The sequence below is a fragment of the Chlorocebus sabaeus genome, chromosome 21, assembly GCF_047675955.1.
Source record: "Chlorocebus sabaeus isolate Y175 chromosome 21, mChlSab1.0.hap1, whole genome shotgun sequence".
Classification (NCBI taxonomy): domain Eukaryota; kingdom Metazoa; phylum Chordata; class Mammalia; order Primates; family Cercopithecidae; genus Chlorocebus; species Chlorocebus sabaeus.
Window position 1 is genome coordinate 124,750,892 of NC_132924.1, and position 19,448 is coordinate 124,770,339.

Genomic DNA, 19,448 nt, shown 5'->3' on the forward strand with positions numbered 1-19,448 from the left:
AGCCCAGATTCTGGGAGCACCCTGCCACACAAACACATCAAGACGTGACAGCTAAAAATGCTCTCAAGATTATGAAATGACCGTTGGGGACACAGTCATCCCAGTTGAGAGCCACTGGTCTAACTGTGTGAGTCCAACTCCCAATGTGTGATGTTTGTCAGGTCTCTCCTTGGTGGACCTTAGAGCCCAGTTTTGATCCCCAAGGCTCTGTGAGATTGTCAGAAGGAATGACCATATCAGGTGGCTTTCTATCAGAAATGGTTATAATAGGAAAAGAGCCTCTGAGACTTAGAAAAGTAGCCTTCGTATGCCAGATACTAGCATATTATTAGCAATCTAGAAAATTCAGTTGTATGGCCTGGCTCATTCTCTGATACTGGATAACATGTTTCATAATCATTAATTCCATTTTTATTAGTTATGTTCCAAAATGACACTGAGTATTTTAAACAAAAGTAGTAGGTAAGATAACTATGTGGAATAAGTACAGTAATTGTTTTCCTTTTTCGAGGTCACCAACAATGGCTGGAGGTTTGTTTGCCATGAACAGACAGTATTTCCATGAACTTGGACAGTATGATAGTGGCATGGATATCTGGGGAGGAGAAAACTTGGAAATATCATTTCGGGTAATTTTTTTGCATGCTCAATTAATAACTGTGTGTAGTAGAATATGATTTTCATCCATGATCTCATATTTTCTTTATGTTCTCCTCGATTATTATATTTTTTGAGATAGGGTCTTTCTCTGCCGCCCAGGCTGGAGTGCAGTGGTGTGATCATAGCTCACTGCAGCCTTGACCTCCTGGGCTGAAGCGATCCTCTTGTCTCAGCCTACTGATTAGCTGGGACTGCAGGCACGTGCCTGTAGTTTTTCTATTTTTTGTAGAGATGGGGTCTCATTGTGTTGCCCAGGCTGGTGTTGAACTCTTGGGCTCAAGTGATCCTCCTGCCTCAGCCTCCCAGAATGCTCCATGATTATCTTTATTGACAAATTGTCCTTAATGAATGCTACCTTGCCAGAATCTGTGATATGGATAATATCTATTCGAAACGTCAGAAGTGTACATATTGATCCATTGACTAGGAAAACAACAACAAAATGAAAAAGCATGTAAGAAGCCATATATTTATTCATATTTTTTTTTTTGAGACAAGGTTTTGCTCTGCTGCCCAGGTTGGAGTAGAGTGGCATGAACACAGTGGCTCACTGCAGCCTCGAACTCCTGGGCTCAAGCAACCCTCCCACCTCTCAGCCTCCTAAGTAGCTGGGAGTAGAGGCGCATGTCACCACACCTGGCTAATTTTCTATTTTTTGTAGAGATGCGAGTCTCGCTATGTTGCCCAGGCTGGTCTTGAACTCCTGGACTCAAGCAATCCTCCTGCCTTGACTTCCCAAGGTGGTAGGATTATAGGCGTGAGCCACTGTACCTAGTCTGTTTCTATGGATTTAGAGGTACAAGTGCATAGTGTGTGGTGGTAAAGTCTGGCTTTTAATGCACTCATCACCGGAATAATGGACAATGTACCCAATAGGTGGTACTTCATCCCTCACTCCCCTCCCACCTTTTAGAGTCTCCAGTATCTGTTATTCCACTCTGTGTATGTATATGTGTGTGTGTGTGTCTGTGTGTGTATATATATATTTAAATTATAAAAGTATTGTTGTAAAGAATGGTTGGATATAAATTTAGAATGTTTTAGTGTGCTAATTTAAAGGTATGTTCTTTTTTTGTTGGTTTATTTTATTGATACTACCAGATACATATAGTCAGGGTGACCAGATTTCCCTGAGGCCTAAGACCATCCTAGTTCATACCTGTTCTCTTGGAAAAATTAATAGCTTCCCATTGTACTTTCAGAAACAGCTCAGTTCGATGCTGCCTTATACCGTCACCCCGTGTATAGCTTACTAAGTCCTTTGTGTATACAGGTACCCCTGTCCTGAGGAAGAAATCCACCTTGCATTATCTGTCTTCTCCAATTGCTTAGGTTTGAAAGGTAACAGTGTAGGTGGGGTCTGTGGCTCAGAGGACCATGGTGTAGACAGTCTTTGGAAAAGGCAGAAAGAGGGCAAGGGGAGAGCTGAGACTTCTCCTTCCAAGCAAATATCCCAGTATTTCTCCCAACCATCTCCTAGTCCAGTTAGCAGAATCCCTATCAGATATTACCACGATACTTGTTCATATGTCCTTTTGTATTTCTGCAAATGTACTGACTACAGTATTTCTAAAAAGCAGGTTTTGGCTGGGTCTGTGTGGCTCACGCCCATAATCCAGCACTTTGGGAGGCCAAGGCGGGCTGATCCTGAGGTCAGGAGTTCAAGAGCAGCCTGGCCAACATGGTGAAACCCCGTCTCTACTAAAAATACAAAAAAATTAGCTGGGCGTGGTGGCGGGCGCCTGTAATCCCAGCTACTCGGGAGGCCGAGGCAGGAGAATCGCTTGAACCTGGGAGGCAGAGGTTGCAGTGAGCCAAGTGCCACTGCACTCTAGCCTGGGGGACAAGAGCAAGGCTGTGTCTCGACAACAACAACAACAACAACAAAAGCAGGTTTTCATTCTGTAAGTTTTAGAATGTTAGGGTTAAAGGCGTAATAGATTTTATTGTGCCTCTTATTTAATAGATTTTATTATTAAAAGTTCAGTCTCTTTTATTTTTATTTTTTTAAATAAGGTAATCAAGTCCCACAAAAACGAACTTAACTCCGAAGTAATTCAGATAGTCAAGGACAGAATTTAGACCAGAGCTAACGTCTTTTGAATCTTAATCTGGAGTTATTCTATATATTTTATATTTAAAAATCTGTTTTCTAAAAAAGAATATGCATTGTATAAGCAAGTAGCTGTGAAACTGAAATGAGAAGACCAGGTAATAAGCACTTCTTGTCCTTAAGTGCCTAACATCAAGTCTCTTGATCTGTTAAAGCGACAGAGTTGGGTAAGTGCAATTTCAGACACATGGTAGTAAATGCTTACTATGTGCATTGTTTTAGAATTCAGTTCCTTGTAATGATAAAGACAGGTAATTTTTAACAATGTACCTTCTCATTTTCTTCTATTTGAGTATTTGTATCTAATGAGATGTAAATATCTTGCCAAGTTTCATAAACACCTATTGAATAAAGATTAATTTCATTGAAAATTCATACATTGGTTTCACAATAACATGAGGCAACTGTTCACACGTGTTTTTGCTTCTGACCAGATCTGGATGTGTGGCGGTAAGCTTTTCATCATCCCTTGCTCTAGAGTAGGACACATTTTCCGAAAAAGGCGACCATATGGATCTCCTGAAGGCCAGGACACCATGACACACAACTCTTTGAGGCTGGCACATGTCTGGTTGGATGAATACAAGGTGAGATGAAATTTCTTGTTTAGAAGGATAAATGATAGGCCAGTAGTGACTGGCCTAGTGATAGCTTTGGTTGCTTTACTTTTCACTCTGGCATATTTCTCTTGGTTAACCTTCACCTTAGGGCCGACTCTTTCTAGTTTCCCCCCACCCTCTTCACCTAGTACTTCACTTCTTTTTGGTTCTAATCTGACTCTTGTAATTTTGTAAGTGTCTACTCATACAAATGGAATCATAAACCACGTGGTCTTTTCCGTCTGGCTTCTTCAGTTGAGCACAGCGTTTTCGGGTTCATCCGTGCCGCACCATGTATGGGTCTGCATTCCTTTTCATTGCCAAATAATATTCCATTGTATGAACAGACCACATTTTACTTTATCCATCCAGCTGATGAACATTTAGGTTTTTTCCACTTTTTTTTTTTTTGAGACAGAGTCTCACTCTGTCACCCAGTCTGGAGTACAGTGGCAAGATTTTGGCTCACCGCAGCCTCCGCCTCCCAGGATCAAGTGATCCTCCCACTTCAGCTCCCTAGGGACCACAGATGCATGCCACCATGCCCGACTAATTTGTGTATTTTGGTGGAGATGGGGTTTTGCTGTGTTACCCAGGCTGGTGTGAAATTCCTGAGCTCAGGCGATCCACCTGCCTTGACCTCCCCAAAGTGCTGGGATTATAGGTGTGAGCCACCACGCCTGGCCTGTTTCCACTTTCGACTGTCACGACAAATGCTGCTGTGATTTTTTTTTTGAGACCGAGTTTCACTCTTGTTGCCCAGGCTGAAGTTCAGTGGTGCAATCTCAGCTCACTGCAGCATCCACCTCCTGGGTTCAAGTGATTCTCCTGCCTCAGCCTCGGCCTCGGCCTCCCGAGTACCTGGGATTACAGGTGTGTGCCAGCCACCATTCCTGGCTACTTTGGTTTTTTTAGTAGAGATGGGGTTTCACCATTTTGGTCAGGGTGGTCTCGAATTCATGACCTCAGATGATCTGCCAGCCTCGGAGGTCCCAAAGTGCTGGGATTACAGGCGTGGACCACTGCGCCCGGCTGCTGCTGTATTTGTGTAGAGTTATTTTTTAAACATTTGTTGTGCATCTCCTGTATGCCAGGCTCTGTGTTAGGTTTTTGAGGGATAAAAGATGAATAAGGGAGTGCACAGTAATTTTTCACACCGTGAGGAAAATGTAAACAGAGACCTGTAGCATGTGCTGGAATGAGAGGGACAGAGCGGTGTGCTGTGTTTGGGGGCAGTAGAGACTCCACAGTGTTTCTTCTATAGCACTGTTTATCTCCCTTCTCCCGCCTTGACCAGACTTTCAGGTCTAATTCCATGCTCATCTCTAAATCATCACTGGCTACCATAGTTCTCAACACATGGTCCCAATCCTAGCCACTCTCTGAGGAGGTCTGCCAGTTTAAAATCATTTTCAGAGGTTAATACAGTATTTGCCTCTTTGACCATGTTGACATTGCACTGAGTGTGTAAAATCAGGCGAGTAAAGTGGCTAGTGCCTTAGCATAAATGGAGACATCATCACCCAGTTATACTATAGTCACTGCATTCTTCACCAGCACTCACTCAGAAGACAAAGGCCAGTTTCATTTCTGAATGTCATTGATAAAATAATTTTAGTAAGTCTCAATGTGCCTTTTTAGTATCCTGTGTGAGTACGCATGCTCACACAGAAAGCACTTCTCCTGCGTACTGAAGTACAGTGGTTGGTTCAAGGAAAAACACTTGTGCGGTTGTTTGGGTTGTGGGCGGAGCTAGCCACTGCTTTCCAGGAACACTCTTTTTATGTGTTAAGACTGACTGACTCACAAACCATAATTACTCATATTTGGGTAAAATGAACTAAATAATGAAAATGAAAACAACTGACAGTATTTGTTGCAAATGATAAAATTCAAGCTCTCAAGTGAAAATTAGAATTTGAAAAAGTTACATTTACCACCAGGAGTTTGACAGCTTCCTAGTACTTAAAAATTTTACTTGGCCGGGTACGGTGGCTCATGCCTGTAATCCCAGCACTTTGTGAGGCCGAGGCAGGAGGATCACCTGAGGTCGGGAGTTCGAGACCAGCCTGACCAACATGGAGAAACCCCGTCTCTACTAAAAATACAAAATTAGCCGGGTGTGGTGGTGCGTATCCGTAATCCCAGCTACTCAGGAGTCTAAGGCAGGAGAATGGCTTGAACCCAGGAGGTGGAGGTAGAGGTTGTGGTGTGCCGAGATCGTGCCATTGTACTCCACCTGGGCAACAAGAGTGAAACTTCATCTCAAAAAAAAAAAAATTTCTTTACTGAGGAGATCAGTGGTTTTATATATCTATATATATATAATTTTTTTGATATTGTATGGTGAAATTTTTCAGTATTTGGTAGAACAGCACAATCCAGTGGACTAGTATTTTCCAAATGATTAATGCATGCTGTTACAAAAACGGGTGGAAGATCCATTCAGAGAGCCATACAGACCATGAGATTTTATTTGTCTTTTTTGAGTCAGAGTCTCACTCTGTCGCCCAGGCTGTAGTGCAGTGGCGCAATCTCAGTTCACTGTAACCTCCACCTCCCAGGTTCAAGTGATTCTGCAGCCTTAGCCCCCAAGTAGCTGGGATTACAGGCATGTGCCACCGTGCCCAACTAATTTTTCTATTTTTTTCATAGAGAGGGGGTTTCATCATGTTGGCCAGGCTGGTCTCAAACTCCTGACCTAAAGTGATCTGCCTGCCTTGGCCTCCCAAAGTGCTGGGATTACAAGTGTGAGCCACCACGCCCAGGCGATAGACCAGTACATTTTAATGCAACCGTGTAAAAATCTTAATATGATTTCATATTCCACATTGTAACTAAACTTCAAAAGTTATTGAATTTTGGAGTAGTGTTAACCCCATAATTATATATAGGTTGTGATTTTAAAAATACATATATTTAACCAAAAAAACACAGCAGCCGGCTAAATGCAGATGTGAGAATTTAGCTGACTTGTTTTAAGCCAGCCAGCCAGCAAAAAGGTTTGCAAAAATATAAAGCAATGTCACTGTTCTCACTAAATCTTTGTGTTTGTAATGAGTTTTTAATTATTTTAAGGAATTAATAATTTGTAGGTTTCTCTGTTTTAATTTCTGTATGATAAATATGAACAGACACAGCCCACACACACAGACCCTCCTGGGAGTTTTCCGTAATTTTTAAGAACATCGATTACTGAGACTCACGAGTTTGAGACCCACTGATCTCATATATACGCCTGTTTCACTGATTCTCAGATACAGTTTAAGGTACATGTTATCATCATTGTTAGTAATGGACTTCATCGTGTAAAAAATATTTTTTTAACAAAAAATTTGATTTTCTTATTTTTACTTTTTTAAAATTCAGGAGCAGTATTTTTCCTTAAGACCTGACCTGAAGACGAAAAGCTATGGAAATATCAGTGAGCGTGTTGAATTGAGAAAGAAGTTGGGTTGTAAATCATTTAAATGGTATTTGGATAATATATACCCAGAGATGCAGATATCTGGGCCCCACGCCAAACCCCAACAACCCATTTTTGTTAACAGAGGGCCAAAACGACCGAAAGTCCTTCAACGTGGAAGGGTAAGAAAGCAGTCTTTTCCAGGTGTCTTATGAAAAGCATTTGATATGAAAAGTTTTGAAGTGTCCATAAGCTATAACAGATGACACTGTGGATTTAACAGAGTCTAATGACAGACTTCAGCTTGCCTTTCATTATATTCTGTTTATGAGAACTTCCTCTACGCAAGTGTAGGACCTCAAGTGTAGATCCTTGCCTTGCCGGCATAGTTGCCTTCTGTGAGGCTAAGTTATGTGACAGTTTCCAAGAGTGCAGAGGCACATGGGAATACACCCTGGACAGAGGTCATGGACGTGTCAGAGGACAGGCCAAAAAGGAAAACAAGTGGAGCATGGGGCAGTGATCTGCTGTTTGCTCTTAGTTCTGGGAACCAAGTCACAGATAGAGCAGAGGTGGTAGTGAGGGCCAGAGTGGGGGAATGGGGTGGGATTTCACGTCTGGTGTTCCCAGAAGTCACCTGAGCTCAGCAGAAAGCACATTCATCAACCACATTTCCTTAGCTGTCTTTGTGTCTTAAACTCATTACAGTTATATAGTCACAGGGATCCGGCCAGAAAATCATCCCTTTCTCCTGAGTCATCTCTTAGAGTTGGCTTCTGAAAGCTAAGGGCATCTACTGTCTGTGTTGCCCAGTGTCCCTTCTTTTATGAAGAAGGCACTTCTGCCAGAACAGTGCCAACTCTCCCTCAGTGGCTGGAGGAAGCCTAGAGCTTTCCCTCCTCTTCTCTCTATAATAAGACAAAAACAACAAAAATAAAACAAAAACCCAGCATCCAGATGTTTAGTATTAGGTATTTTTCTCTAAGTCAGAGAGAGCAGTGTGTGCCCATGTAGTTGATCCCTTACCATTATTACTTCTTGCTGTTTGTCTCGCCCTCACAGTTCTGCGATAGCTGTCATCTGTGCATCTCCAGTGTAGCCTGCATATTGCATTTCATTGGGTCCTTTTTTACACATGTTGTTCTCATATCCCTGACTTCATTTGAAAGTTCTTTAGGGCAGGGATGACATTTTAATTTCCTTCATCTGCTATAGATTAGTAAACATGTATATGTAGCTAGAATTCGTAGCTGACACTGCCTGCATGTTAAAATTGCTAATAACTTTTGGAGTTATAACTTTTGTCTATCTTGATGCTCCTATGTTCTGAGGCTAGAACTTAGGAATTAAAAATGCATATCTTGGAATTCGTACCTCCAGAATAACCTTTCACATTTCGCCCGGAACGACCTCCAGGCTTGGGAGGCGTCTCTGGGATTGCTTCCCGCATTCTGAGCTGAGTGCCTTCTTTTACAGCTCTATCACCTCCAGACCAACAAATGCCTGGTGGCCCAGGGCCGCCCAAGTCAGAAGGGAGGCCTCGTGGTGCTTAAGGCCTGTGACTACAGTGACCCAAATCAGGTGAGTGAGGCCTCAGAGCTCACAGCCAGTGCCTGCAAGGTGGCTTCCAATGAAGGGAAGCTGCTGGCAGTCACTCCTGAGGACATCAGTGTCTACTATTCTGGCTTTTCTTAACCCATTTATGTGTAGTGTTCCGTTATTGGAACACTAAGCTTATGGGGCTTATCTGTATCCTACTGCTCAAGGTCATCGCCAGGGTCTGATTTTTCACCGAAAAAAATTACAGCCTTCGGCATAGATGGGTTAAAAGGATGAGAGTGGCCTTAGATGACACCTCAGTCGGCTACTTTTGTCTCCTTTGTATGTTTTTCCTACCTCTGCTCATTGTCATGGATTATTTTAATTGTTTACACCATTATTTGTACTTTCTAATATTATAGGGAATAACTTATGACTTACAAGCCATAGGAATTTGTTAGAAATGGCCAAGGGAAGCACTACAGAGTTTCAGTTCATTCCATTCACATAATTTAATTTCAGCTTATGTATGTCTCCTAAATAATATTAAAATGGGCCTAAAAATCAGCAAATAACTTGGACTTCAATTGAGAACAGCAATTTCAAACTCATTTGTGTCTGATAAAATAGCATAATGTAACAGCAGTCTAATCTCATAAACTGTAGTGTCTCATTTCTATTTCAGTGGTGGGTTGGTGTCACTCAGAAAAAACAAACCAAAAAAAAGCCACTTGGACTTTTTGGTAAATAATGTATACTGTGACATTTCTTCAAACATTCTCCCAGAAGAGTTCATGCCCACTGTCTCAGGTGATACATGTGTTGAAAACATGGTTAAAAAGGGATTTCTGGGGCACAGCGCGGTGGCTCATGCCTGTAATCCCAGCACTTTGGGAGGATCATGAGGTCAGGAGTTCAAGACCACCCTGACCCACATGGTAAAACCCCATCTCTACTAAAAATACAAAAAAAATTAGCTGGGTGTGGTGGTGCGTGCCTGTAATTCCAGCTACTTCGGAGGCTGAGGCAGGAGAATTGGTTGAACCTGGGAGGCAGAGGTTACAGTGAGCCAAGATTGTGCCACTGCACTCCAGCCTTGTGACAGAGTGAGTCTCCGTCTAAAAAAAAAAAAGGAATTTCTGTGCAGCTTCTGGGTAGAAGAGGTGGCAGTATTGTGGAAGTATTAAAATTGTGGTGACATTTCAGTGGTGTAGGTCACAGTGAGATGAGAGCTGAAATTTGTTCCAGAAAATATAAGTTGGGGTGATGGAGTTACCCTATTCTAAATGTACTGTGTTGTCACTTTATAGTTGTGCCAATTCTGTAGCCACCAGTCACATTTCAAGTGTACAATAGCTGCATGTGGCCAGTAGGTCCCTAACTGTACACAGGCTATGAAACAATAGCAGTGTTGCAGAAAATTCTCTCTCAGCTCCCTATGACTCTGATCGAGGGTCTTCATGTTCGTGAACACTGCACACATCCATTTGGAGTCTGTAAGTTGAAGCAATGAGTAAATAGGAGAACAGAAGAGAACAGATTCCTTTTGAGTGTAGTGATGGCGCATGTTGGAGAGTGAGGTGTTCATTGCACTTGCCATGTCACCCAGGTGTGTTCCTGAAGATTATCTGTGATTCAGTCTATGCACTTCCTAACTGCCCCACCGATGAGGAATCAATGAAAATGGCAGCCATGTGCCCTTCTGTCTCCAGAGGGTCAGCCAGAGGCTTGTTGGGCTCCTCTATCACCTACACAGTCCAGGAATTAATGTTGTTCAGTCTTAAAATTCGTTATCTAAATTTAATGTTTTTTTCTTCTCTAGATCTGGATTTATAATGAAGAGCATGAATTGGTTTTAAATAGTCTCCTTTGTCTAGATATGTCAGAGACTCGCTCATCAGACCCACCACGGCTCATGAAATGCCACGGGTCAGGAGGATCCCAGCAGTGGACCTTTGGGGTGAGGAGTGCTCGGTGATGTTGGGAGAATGTGCAGAGACCCACAAGGTTGAGTGAGGGGTGCAGCAGATGAACTCATTTTCTACCTTGGGGGTGATCTTCTCAGATTGCAGTACAGTGGTCCCCCTGAGTGGATGCCTGAAACCACAGGCAGCACAAACCCTGTATATACTCTATTTTTTTTCTAGAGAGATACCTGTGATAAAATTCATCAGTTAGGCACAGTAAGAGGTTCACAACAATAACTCTAAAGAACAGAACAGTTACAACAGCATACTGTGGTTGTGCAGTGGCTCCCACCTGTAATCCCAGCACTGAGAAGGCTGAGGTGGGAGGATTGCCGAAGCCCAGCAGCCTGTTGGTTTTCTCTATAAAAACAAATCAATATACTATAATACAAATTGTGATTGTGGTCAGAAAGTATCTTACTGTACTGTATTGCAGGTAACAAAGAGCAGAAAACTAATCTAAGAGGGACTAAACTAAGAGGGACTATTGTATCCCTTAGTCTGAATTCTTAAATGTTCCATATCTCTTCTGGATTTCCACGTTTTGCCAGTAATTGGCAGTATTTTTTTTCTTGCTACCTTTTTTTTTTTTTTTTTTCCAGAAAAACAATCGGCTATACCAGGTGTCAGTTGGACAGTGCCTGAGAGCGGTGGATCCCCTGGGTCAGAAGGGCTCTGTCGCCATGGCGATCTGCGATGGCTCCTCTTCACAGCAATGGCATTTGGAAGGTTAAGGTGGATGCTGTGGCGGGAGCAGTGCTTCATCAGGCGTTGCCTCCTGTGTGGAGTTTGGGGCTTTAGGAATGCCTGGGTTGCGTAGAGTCGAGTCATCTTAGAGAGGATGACATTTCCCTGTCCTCCCGGAGATGCCTGGGCGTGTTAGCAGAGGTGACACGCGTCTGACAGAGATGGGAGCTCTGAGTGTCCACAGGTGAAGAAGTTGGTTTCACCCAGACATTAAGGTTATTTCTGAGCTGCTGTTAAGGAATTTCTTGCTTATAGAGGCAAACCAGAATATCATTTTAACCCTAGAATTGGGCTTGTACAGAAGGATAAAACCCAGGAAAATGGGTATTTCTATTCAGATTTATTTATGCCTCTTTTTAATCTTCTTTAATGATGCAGTGGTTTTTATCTGATCAGGAACTTGTCATGATTTCCTTTCTCAGACTTCATAGGAGATAGATAGTGCTTTAAAAAAAAAACTATTATTGTTTAGTATGTTGTGAGTAGACCATCTAAAAGAACTGAAGCTACATTATGTTTTTAACTTCAGAAGGCATCATTTATAAGACAGTATAAGAGGCAGTTAAGTATTATAAATTATTTTGATGAATTATGATACTATCTACATTTAAAATAAACAATCCTTTTGATTATTTAGGATATTTTGTCTTGTATTGGGGCCTCTGGTCTGAGGTGTGTTGCATGCTCTTGGAGTCAGCTGATGACCCAGTAGGCTCGGTAGAGTCCTCTGCCTCTCAAGATGCATCCCAGTTTCTTAGCTTGAGCTGTGTGACCTTAGATACTGGACATCAAAGTTGCCTGTGCAGCACCCAAGAGAGCTGTTCAACAGGCAGTTGGATATAGAGGTCAGACTCCTGGAAGATGTAGCTCAATTAGAGATAATACATTTGGGAATCACTTGCATATACTAAAAATTCTGAAATACAAGGTGAATTTTCCTCCCAAACCACATCTTAAGAGGAGAGACGGTCTCATATTGCAGAGTATACACTCAGATATTTTATCTGAACCACAAAACAGTTTAAGTACCACATCCTAAATATTTTATCTGTGATTTGATTTCAAAGGCCAGGATGGTACATGTGGAAAACAAGAGCAGCAAGATGGTAGATTGAAATCCAACAATGTCAGTAATCACATTAAGTGTAATGAATGTAAATGCCACAGTTAAAAGGCAGATTAGATAAATATGCAAGATCCAACTATATGCTGCCTATAAGAAACTCACTTTATGAATACATTAAAAATAGAAGGATGGTAAGATAGATGAAAGACATCTGAATAGATATATTAGACAAAGTAGATTTCAGCACAGAGAATAGTACTACAGATGATATAGAGCATCATTTCATGAATAAAAGGTTCAGCTTAATCCCAGTTTTATCAGTTTTTGTGGCCTTTATTTTGAAGTTCTGTTAAAACTTGTGCAAGAAGTACACCCATCCACAGTTGCAGTAAGAGATTTCAACACACCTCTCAATAACTGATAGAACAAGTACACAGAAAAACAGTATAATGTAGAAACCTTGAACAATACTGTCAACCATTGTGGCCTAATTGACACTACCCAACAACAGAATACATGGAACATTTACCAAGATAGACCATATTCTGGGATATTGAGCAAGTCATGCCAAGTATAATATAAAGCAATAACAGACACTTGGAAAATCTCCAGATATTATAAAAAACTAGCACACTTCCCAGTACCTTAAGGGTCAGAGGAAAAAATCAAAAGGCTATTTTGAACTGACCAAAAATGAAAATACAACAGTGTGTGGCATGCAGCTAAAGCAGTACTTGGAGGTTTTATAGCATTAAGCACCTATATTAGAAAAGGATACAAGTCTCAATGACTTTAGCTTCCATCTTAACAGAAAAAGAGCAAGTTAGACAAAGAGGCAGAAATGAAATATTAAATACCAGAACAGAAATGAATGAAACAAAACAGAGAAAATAAAGCTAAAAGCTGATTTGAGAGATCAGTAAAACTGATAAACCTCTAGCCGAAAAAAAAAAAATAACACAGAAATTACTAACATCAGAAATGAGTTGCAAGCGCACTAGAGTCTACAGATAATAAAAAAGGATGCTGAACGGCAGGAGCTCTGATTCCCTGCTGGTGGGAGTGCAAAGTGGTACAGCCACTTTGGCAAGTTTCTTCGTAAACATACTCGTACCCTGTGATCCCGCAGTTGCGCTCCTTGGTGTTTAGCCAAAGGAGCTGAAAACCACACGAAGCCCGCACATGGATTTTACAGCAGCTGCATTCATGACTGCCGAAACCTGGAAGCTAGATGTCCTTTAGTGCATGCATGGATGAACTATAGTGAACTATAGTACATTCAGACCATGGAACATTCAGTGCTAAGAAGAATTAAGCCTTAAACCTTGAAAAGTCATGGAGGGATGTTAAGAATATATTATTCAGTGAAAGAAGCCAATCTGAAAAAGCTATGATTCCAACTATATGACATTCTGGAAAAGGCAAAAACACAGAGGCAAAAAGATCACTGCTTGCTAGGGGTTATGGGAGAATGTGATGTCAACTTGACTGAGCTAAAGAATGCCCAGGTAGCTGGTAAGACATTATTTCTGTGGGTGTCTGTGAGGATGTTTCCAGAGGAGATTACGTTTGAATCAGAAGACTCGGTAAAGAAGATCTGCTCTCAGGAATGTGGGTGGGCACCACTCAATCCATTGGGAGCCTAAATAGAACGAAAAGGTGAAGGAAGGGTGACTTGCTCACTCCTTGGAGCTAGATGTCAGTGTTTTGGCTCTCAGGCCTTTGGACTCAGACGAGGACCTACATCATTGGCTCAGGAGGCCTTCACCTTGGGCTGGAACACTACCACTGCCTTTCCTGGGCTTCCAGCTTGTAGGCAGTAAATCATAGAGCATCTCAGTCCCTCATAATAAATCTCTTTCTATATTTCCATACATCCTATTGGTTCTGTTTTTCTGGAGAACCCAGATAATAGAAGGAGGGAGGGATGAGCAGATAGAGCACAGAGGATTTTTATATCCTACATGAATATAGAAGAAAAATTTCCTTATAAAAATTAGCAAATCAAATCCAGCAACATATAAAAAGGATGATACATTATGAACAAATTGCTTTTAGTCCAGGAATGCAAAGATGGTTTAACATTGGAGATTTGATTAATATAATTTACAGTGTTTGTTAGTAATACAAGGGGAAAGGCATATGCGACCTTGCAGGAAAAAAATGTAGAAAATTGACAGAATTCAACACCCACTTATGATAAAAACTCAGCAAACTAGGAATGGAAAGAAAATTCCTCAACCTCATAAAGTGCATCTGTGGAGATACTACAGCTAGCCTCATGTAATGTGAAAGATGATTGGGAATAAGGCAAAGACACCCGTTCTTACCTCTCCTAGCCAGTGCAATACAGCAAGAAAAAGAAAGGCATGTACATTAGGAAGGAAGAAGTAAAAGTGTATTTATTTGCAGACTATGATCAAGTATGCAGAAAATCGTAGAGTGTCTTCAAAACTATTAGACATAGTAAGGAATTTATCAGGACCACAAAAAAATCAATATAAAAATGAATTGTTCTTCATATTGGCAACAAACAGCTCAAAACTGAAGTTCATGGTATTATCATTGCAGTTTACAATAGCATCCAAAATATAAAAATTTAGGGTACATATGACAAAATATGTGTAAGATTTGTATGATGAAAAGTAGAAAACGTTGCTGAGAAAAGTTAAGATTAGAGAACTATATTACATTCATGATTGGAAGACTCAGTGTTAATAAGATGTTAATTCTCCACAATTTGATCTGTGAATTTACTGCTACTTTTAATCAAAATCCCAGTATGCTTTTTGTGGAAACTGATAATTTTAAAATTGATACGGAAATGCATAGGCCTAAGAGTGGCCAGAATAATTTGAAAAGAATAAAGTTGGAGGATTTACACTAATTCAAGACTTACTATGCTGCTGACTTAAGGATAATGAATTGATTGGTGGAAGAGAAATAGACCCAGACATATATGGCCAATTGATTTGCAGCAAAGGAGCCGATAAATGCAGTGGGGAACAGAAAATTATTACAACACATGGTGCTGTAAGAATCTGATATCCCTGTGGACAAAAAATTACCTGTGACACCTCTGCTACCACCTTGTACCACAAATAAACATTATTTTAAGATCTAAACATAAAAACTAAAATTATAAAGCTTTTAGAAGAAGATGTAGGAGAATATCTTCATGACTTTAGGGTAGGCAAAGATTCCTTAAGCACTCATTAAAGAGCCAGCCATTGGCCAGGGATGGTGGCTCATGCCTGCAATCCCAACACTTTTGGGAGGCTAAGGCAGGAGAATCGCTTGAAGCCAGAAGTTTCCAGACCAGCCTGGTCAACATAGTGAGAACCTGTCTGTTTGAAAAAGAAAAAAGCCAGGCACAGGTGGTTCATGCCTGTAATCCCAACGCTTTGGGAGGCCAATGTGGGAGGATTGCTTGAGCTCAGGAGTTAAGAGACCAGCCTGGGCAACATATTAATAAAACTTTTTTGAAAAAAAACTAGCCATAAAATATTAACAAATTAAACTTCAGAATTAAGCTTCTGCTTATCAAGACACCACTGAGAAAATGAAAAAAGTCACAGAACTATATTCAAGGGTTTGTGTTTAAAATTCAACACTAAAAAGAACCCAATTTTCAAAATGGACAAAATATTTAGATACTTCACCAAAGAAGTATAAATAGCTCAGTGTATGAAAAGGTGTTCAATATCATGGTCACCAAAGAACTGCAAATTAAAACGACATTCAGATGCCACTTCACATCCATTAAAATGGCTGAAATAAAACAGACTGACATGGGGGCTTCTCAGGAAATTGTAGAAAAGGTGGCAGCACAGCTTTCAAATTTTGCCCAGTCAACATCTACATAAAATTAGAGCAACTAGACAGACAAACCCAAAACCCATGGATGGTATTTTCAAAGTAGGTAGGTGCAAGGTAGCTGCGAATTCTCTAAGGTGGGTAGGAGGAGCTGGACGCCCGAGACCTGTGTGCCCGAGACCAGGCAAGCTCCAGGCAGATGGTGTGTTGAGGAGTGGAGAATAGGAAAAGGCAACGGTGGCCGCAGGAAACTGGGGAGTCAGAGCAGCCAACACCGTGGGGTCGTCTGCCTCTCCAGCAGTGGGAGCAGCAGGCGTCCCTGGGGGAGGGAGGGCTTAGGGGATGAAGGCTTCTAGTTCCTTTGAACTCTTGAAACTGCCAGGGCATGGAGTCGAAATTGAGCAAGACAGGGATAATAGAGAAACAGTAGTAAGTGAATAATAGTAAAGAAAAAGGAAAGAGCTTGGAGAAGTAGAGGGAAGTGAAGCCAGCCACTGGCAGGAGTGACCGTAGCTTTAGCAGTGCAGGAAAACAGAAGAGGGAGCTTTGCAAGGCTGGGAAAGCTGTCTGAGCCACGCTCCCCCATGTGGGAAGGCTGTCTGAGCCACGCTCCCCCACGTGGGAAGGCTGTCTGAGCCACGCTCCCCCACGTGGGAAGGCTCTCTGAGCCACACTGCTCCATGTTCAGAAACTCGGTTCCCACCAGAACAGAAGAGGATCAAGGCCAAGTCCCATACAAAGTATAAAAGAAAAGAGCTAAATGACATTTGTATAATGAAAGCACTCCAGAAGGATGTACTCACAGAACCGACCCAAACTGTAATATACTGATTCAAAAATGAGTTTAAGGCATGAGGAGAGTGACATGAGAGGACTAAATAGAGCGAATCTGAAAACTCAGAATGTGGTGACAGAACTCAAGAAGTGTGAGAAATTAATAGATAAGGAGGAACATGGGGGCCAAGAAATAGTAAGGCCTTTAAAGAGGTAGAATTTGACAAGAAGGAAACATTTTAAACAAAAGACACAAGTTCTGCTCCTGGCCAAGAAGGAGTAATGGGATCTGGGCTTGTCTTCCTGGAGTAAAAAACTAGAGACTTAGAAAAACATGCAGCACCCCTTCAGCCAGTGGTTCCCAGGGAGGCTAAGGTGGCTGGAATTTTGCATCGGAGGATGAAGGAGAGGAAGGAGCTAAACAGAGAGAGGGCCCAGAACCTGCACAGGGGTCCCTGGAGTCTGGCTGTATTTCAGTCTGTCTGCGGAAACTTACGAGGCTGGGAGACTATAAACAACAGCTCCCAAAGATCAGGTGGGGATGGAAATCATTGAGGCTGCCACCAGCCAAGTAACAGGCCCCACTGAGTATTCAGGGTGCCCAGGGTATTCCCTGAAGGGCCATGCCTTAGGAGTGGGGCTGGACTTGGCCACGGATAAAGGCACTGTCAGACTTATTGGAAAAGTGCTTCAAGAACAAGCTTCAAAAGGAAGAAACCAGTTGGGCGCAGTGGCTCACGCCTGGAATCCCAGCACTTTGGGAGGCCGAGGCAGGCGGATCACCTCGAGAGCAGCCTGGCCAACATAGTGAAACCCCATCTCTACTAAAAATAACATGAGCCGGGCATGGTGGCGCATGCCTGGAATCCCAGCTACTCAGGAGGCTGAGGTGGGAGAATCGCTTGAACCCAGGAGGTGGAGGTTGCAGTGAGCCGAGATCACGCCGCTGCACTTCAGCCTGGGCAACAGAGCGAGATTCCAAAAAAAAAAGAAAAAGGAATATAACTGTCACCAGGAGAAAAAGGTGATTTAAACAGGCCTAGAGAGTTCGATTGGGAGTGGGGAGCGGATCCCAGAGAGCCCTGGCCAGCCCCACCGCCACCATGGCCTAGTTGCCATCACACCCTGGGAGGAGCCTAGGCACCGTCACCCCCGCTGGAGGGGACAAGAAGGTCGTCACAGCAAAGGTTTTGGGAACAAACGGTTCAGGGTAAGGAACAGATATGGTTTCACACCAAGGAAGATGTTTCTTCACCAGACTGCCGTGAAGGAGGAGGACCCTGGCAGCGCAAGAGCTGGGAAGGCCGCAGAGTCTGATGTTGAAGGAGAAAAGGGTGAGGAGGCAGCAAATGTTACAAGGCCTGGTGGGACCCAGGTCAAGGCAGTAAACCTGCAGCCACCGTAACCACTACAGACGTGGGTCCTCCCGCAATCACCAGAATCCTCACTGGGGAACAGGAGGGATCAGACGGCACTGCCACAGACCAGGCCCCACCACACCAGCCCCACCGCAGAGTCCTACTTTCCTCCACGGAGGCTGCAGTTGTGCAGCCTCCGGGCGGCCGGGAGCAGCGATGCAGGGGTGACAGCCAGGGTGCAGGGAGACCAGCAAGGCAGCGAGTGTACCGGGGACACAGACCACGATTCTGCAGGGCCCTTCTCACCCAAGACAGCCCGGAGAGGACAGCGAAGAAGAGGATAAAGACAATCCAGGAGATGAGACCCAAGGTCACCAGCCACCTCAGCACCGGGGCCGCCACGACTTCAATTACTGACGCAGTCGCCCAGAAAACCCTAAACCACAAGATGGCAAAGAGACAAGCAGCTGATCCACCAGCTGAGAATTCCTGACTCCAGGCTGAGCAGGGTGGGCTGAACAAATGCTGGCTGCTATCTCTACCATCACCCGGTTTAGTCATCAAACAAGAACTAAAGATTGGAGTTGAAGACCTTAAGTGCCTGCTTTTTGTCTGTTGACCAGATAACTAGAACTATCTGCATTATCTGTGGGGCATGGGGTTTTCATTATTTTTACCTAAAGACGTCTCTGTTTGGTAATAAAGTGTTTTTTTAAAAAGCCTGGTTTTTCTCAATACGCCTTTAAAGGTTTTTAAATTGTTTCATATCTGCTCAAGTTGAGATTTTTTAAGAACTTCATTTTTAATTTGTCGTAAAAGTTTACAAGTTGATTTTTTTCAAAAAAGTAACAAACTGAAAACCACCTGTTAATAAAAGTCTTAAATAAAAACAAACAGGCCTAGCAATGAAAGGATGGAATTAGCACACACTGATGTTGAAAACAGCTTTGACAAATATACTAAAATATAGGAAGACTTGAAGATAATGAGGATTGAAACTGTCAAATCAGAATTGGTCAAGGTCACGAAAAGTAAGGCAAATCTGAGAAACTACCAGATTACCAGTGTCCAGAAGAGGCTACGAGGATGTGATGACTAAACGCCGCGTGGTGCCTGGAATAGAAAAAGGACATTATTGGAAAACCCGGTGAAACCTAAGTAGCCTGCAGGTTAGTTAACGGCAATGGACCAATGTTCATTTCTTAGTTTTGACAACTGCGTCACAGTTAACATCAGGGGAACGGGAGGAGGAGTGTATGGGAACTCTATTCTGCCACTCACCTAAAAGTATCCAGAGTGCTCCCAAATACTGTATTATTATGAATATAAAGTAATTCACTTTAGAGATATGAAAATGTTTTCCATAAAATTGACAAGAAAAAATTGTAAACTCCCTAAACATC

The 19,448-nt window shown here is 42.4% G+C and overlaps 1 protein-coding gene across 6 annotated transcripts in view; it reads left to right on the forward strand.

Annotated features, from left to right (window-relative positions):
- GALNT11 (polypeptide N-acetylgalactosaminyltransferase 11) overlaps positions 1-12,408 on the forward strand; it is an 80,880-nt gene extending 68,472 nt beyond the window's left edge. For all 6 annotated transcript variants that reach the window (XM_007983540.3, XM_007983543.3, XM_037991000.2 and 3 more), the window contains 6 exons: positions 512-629; positions 3,208-3,360; positions 6,742-6,960; positions 8,255-8,359; positions 10,140-10,277; positions 10,887-12,408. In XM_007983540.3, the coding sequence (XP_007981731.2) occupies positions 512-629; positions 3,208-3,360; positions 6,742-6,960; positions 8,255-8,359; positions 10,140-10,277; positions 10,887-11,018 (865 nt within the window). In that variant the 3' untranslated portion in view covers positions 11,019-12,408. The remainder of the gene's footprint in view (positions 1-511; positions 630-3,207; positions 3,361-6,741; positions 6,961-8,254; positions 8,360-10,139; positions 10,278-10,886) is intronic.
- Positions 12,409-19,448: the final 7,040 nt, after the last annotated feature.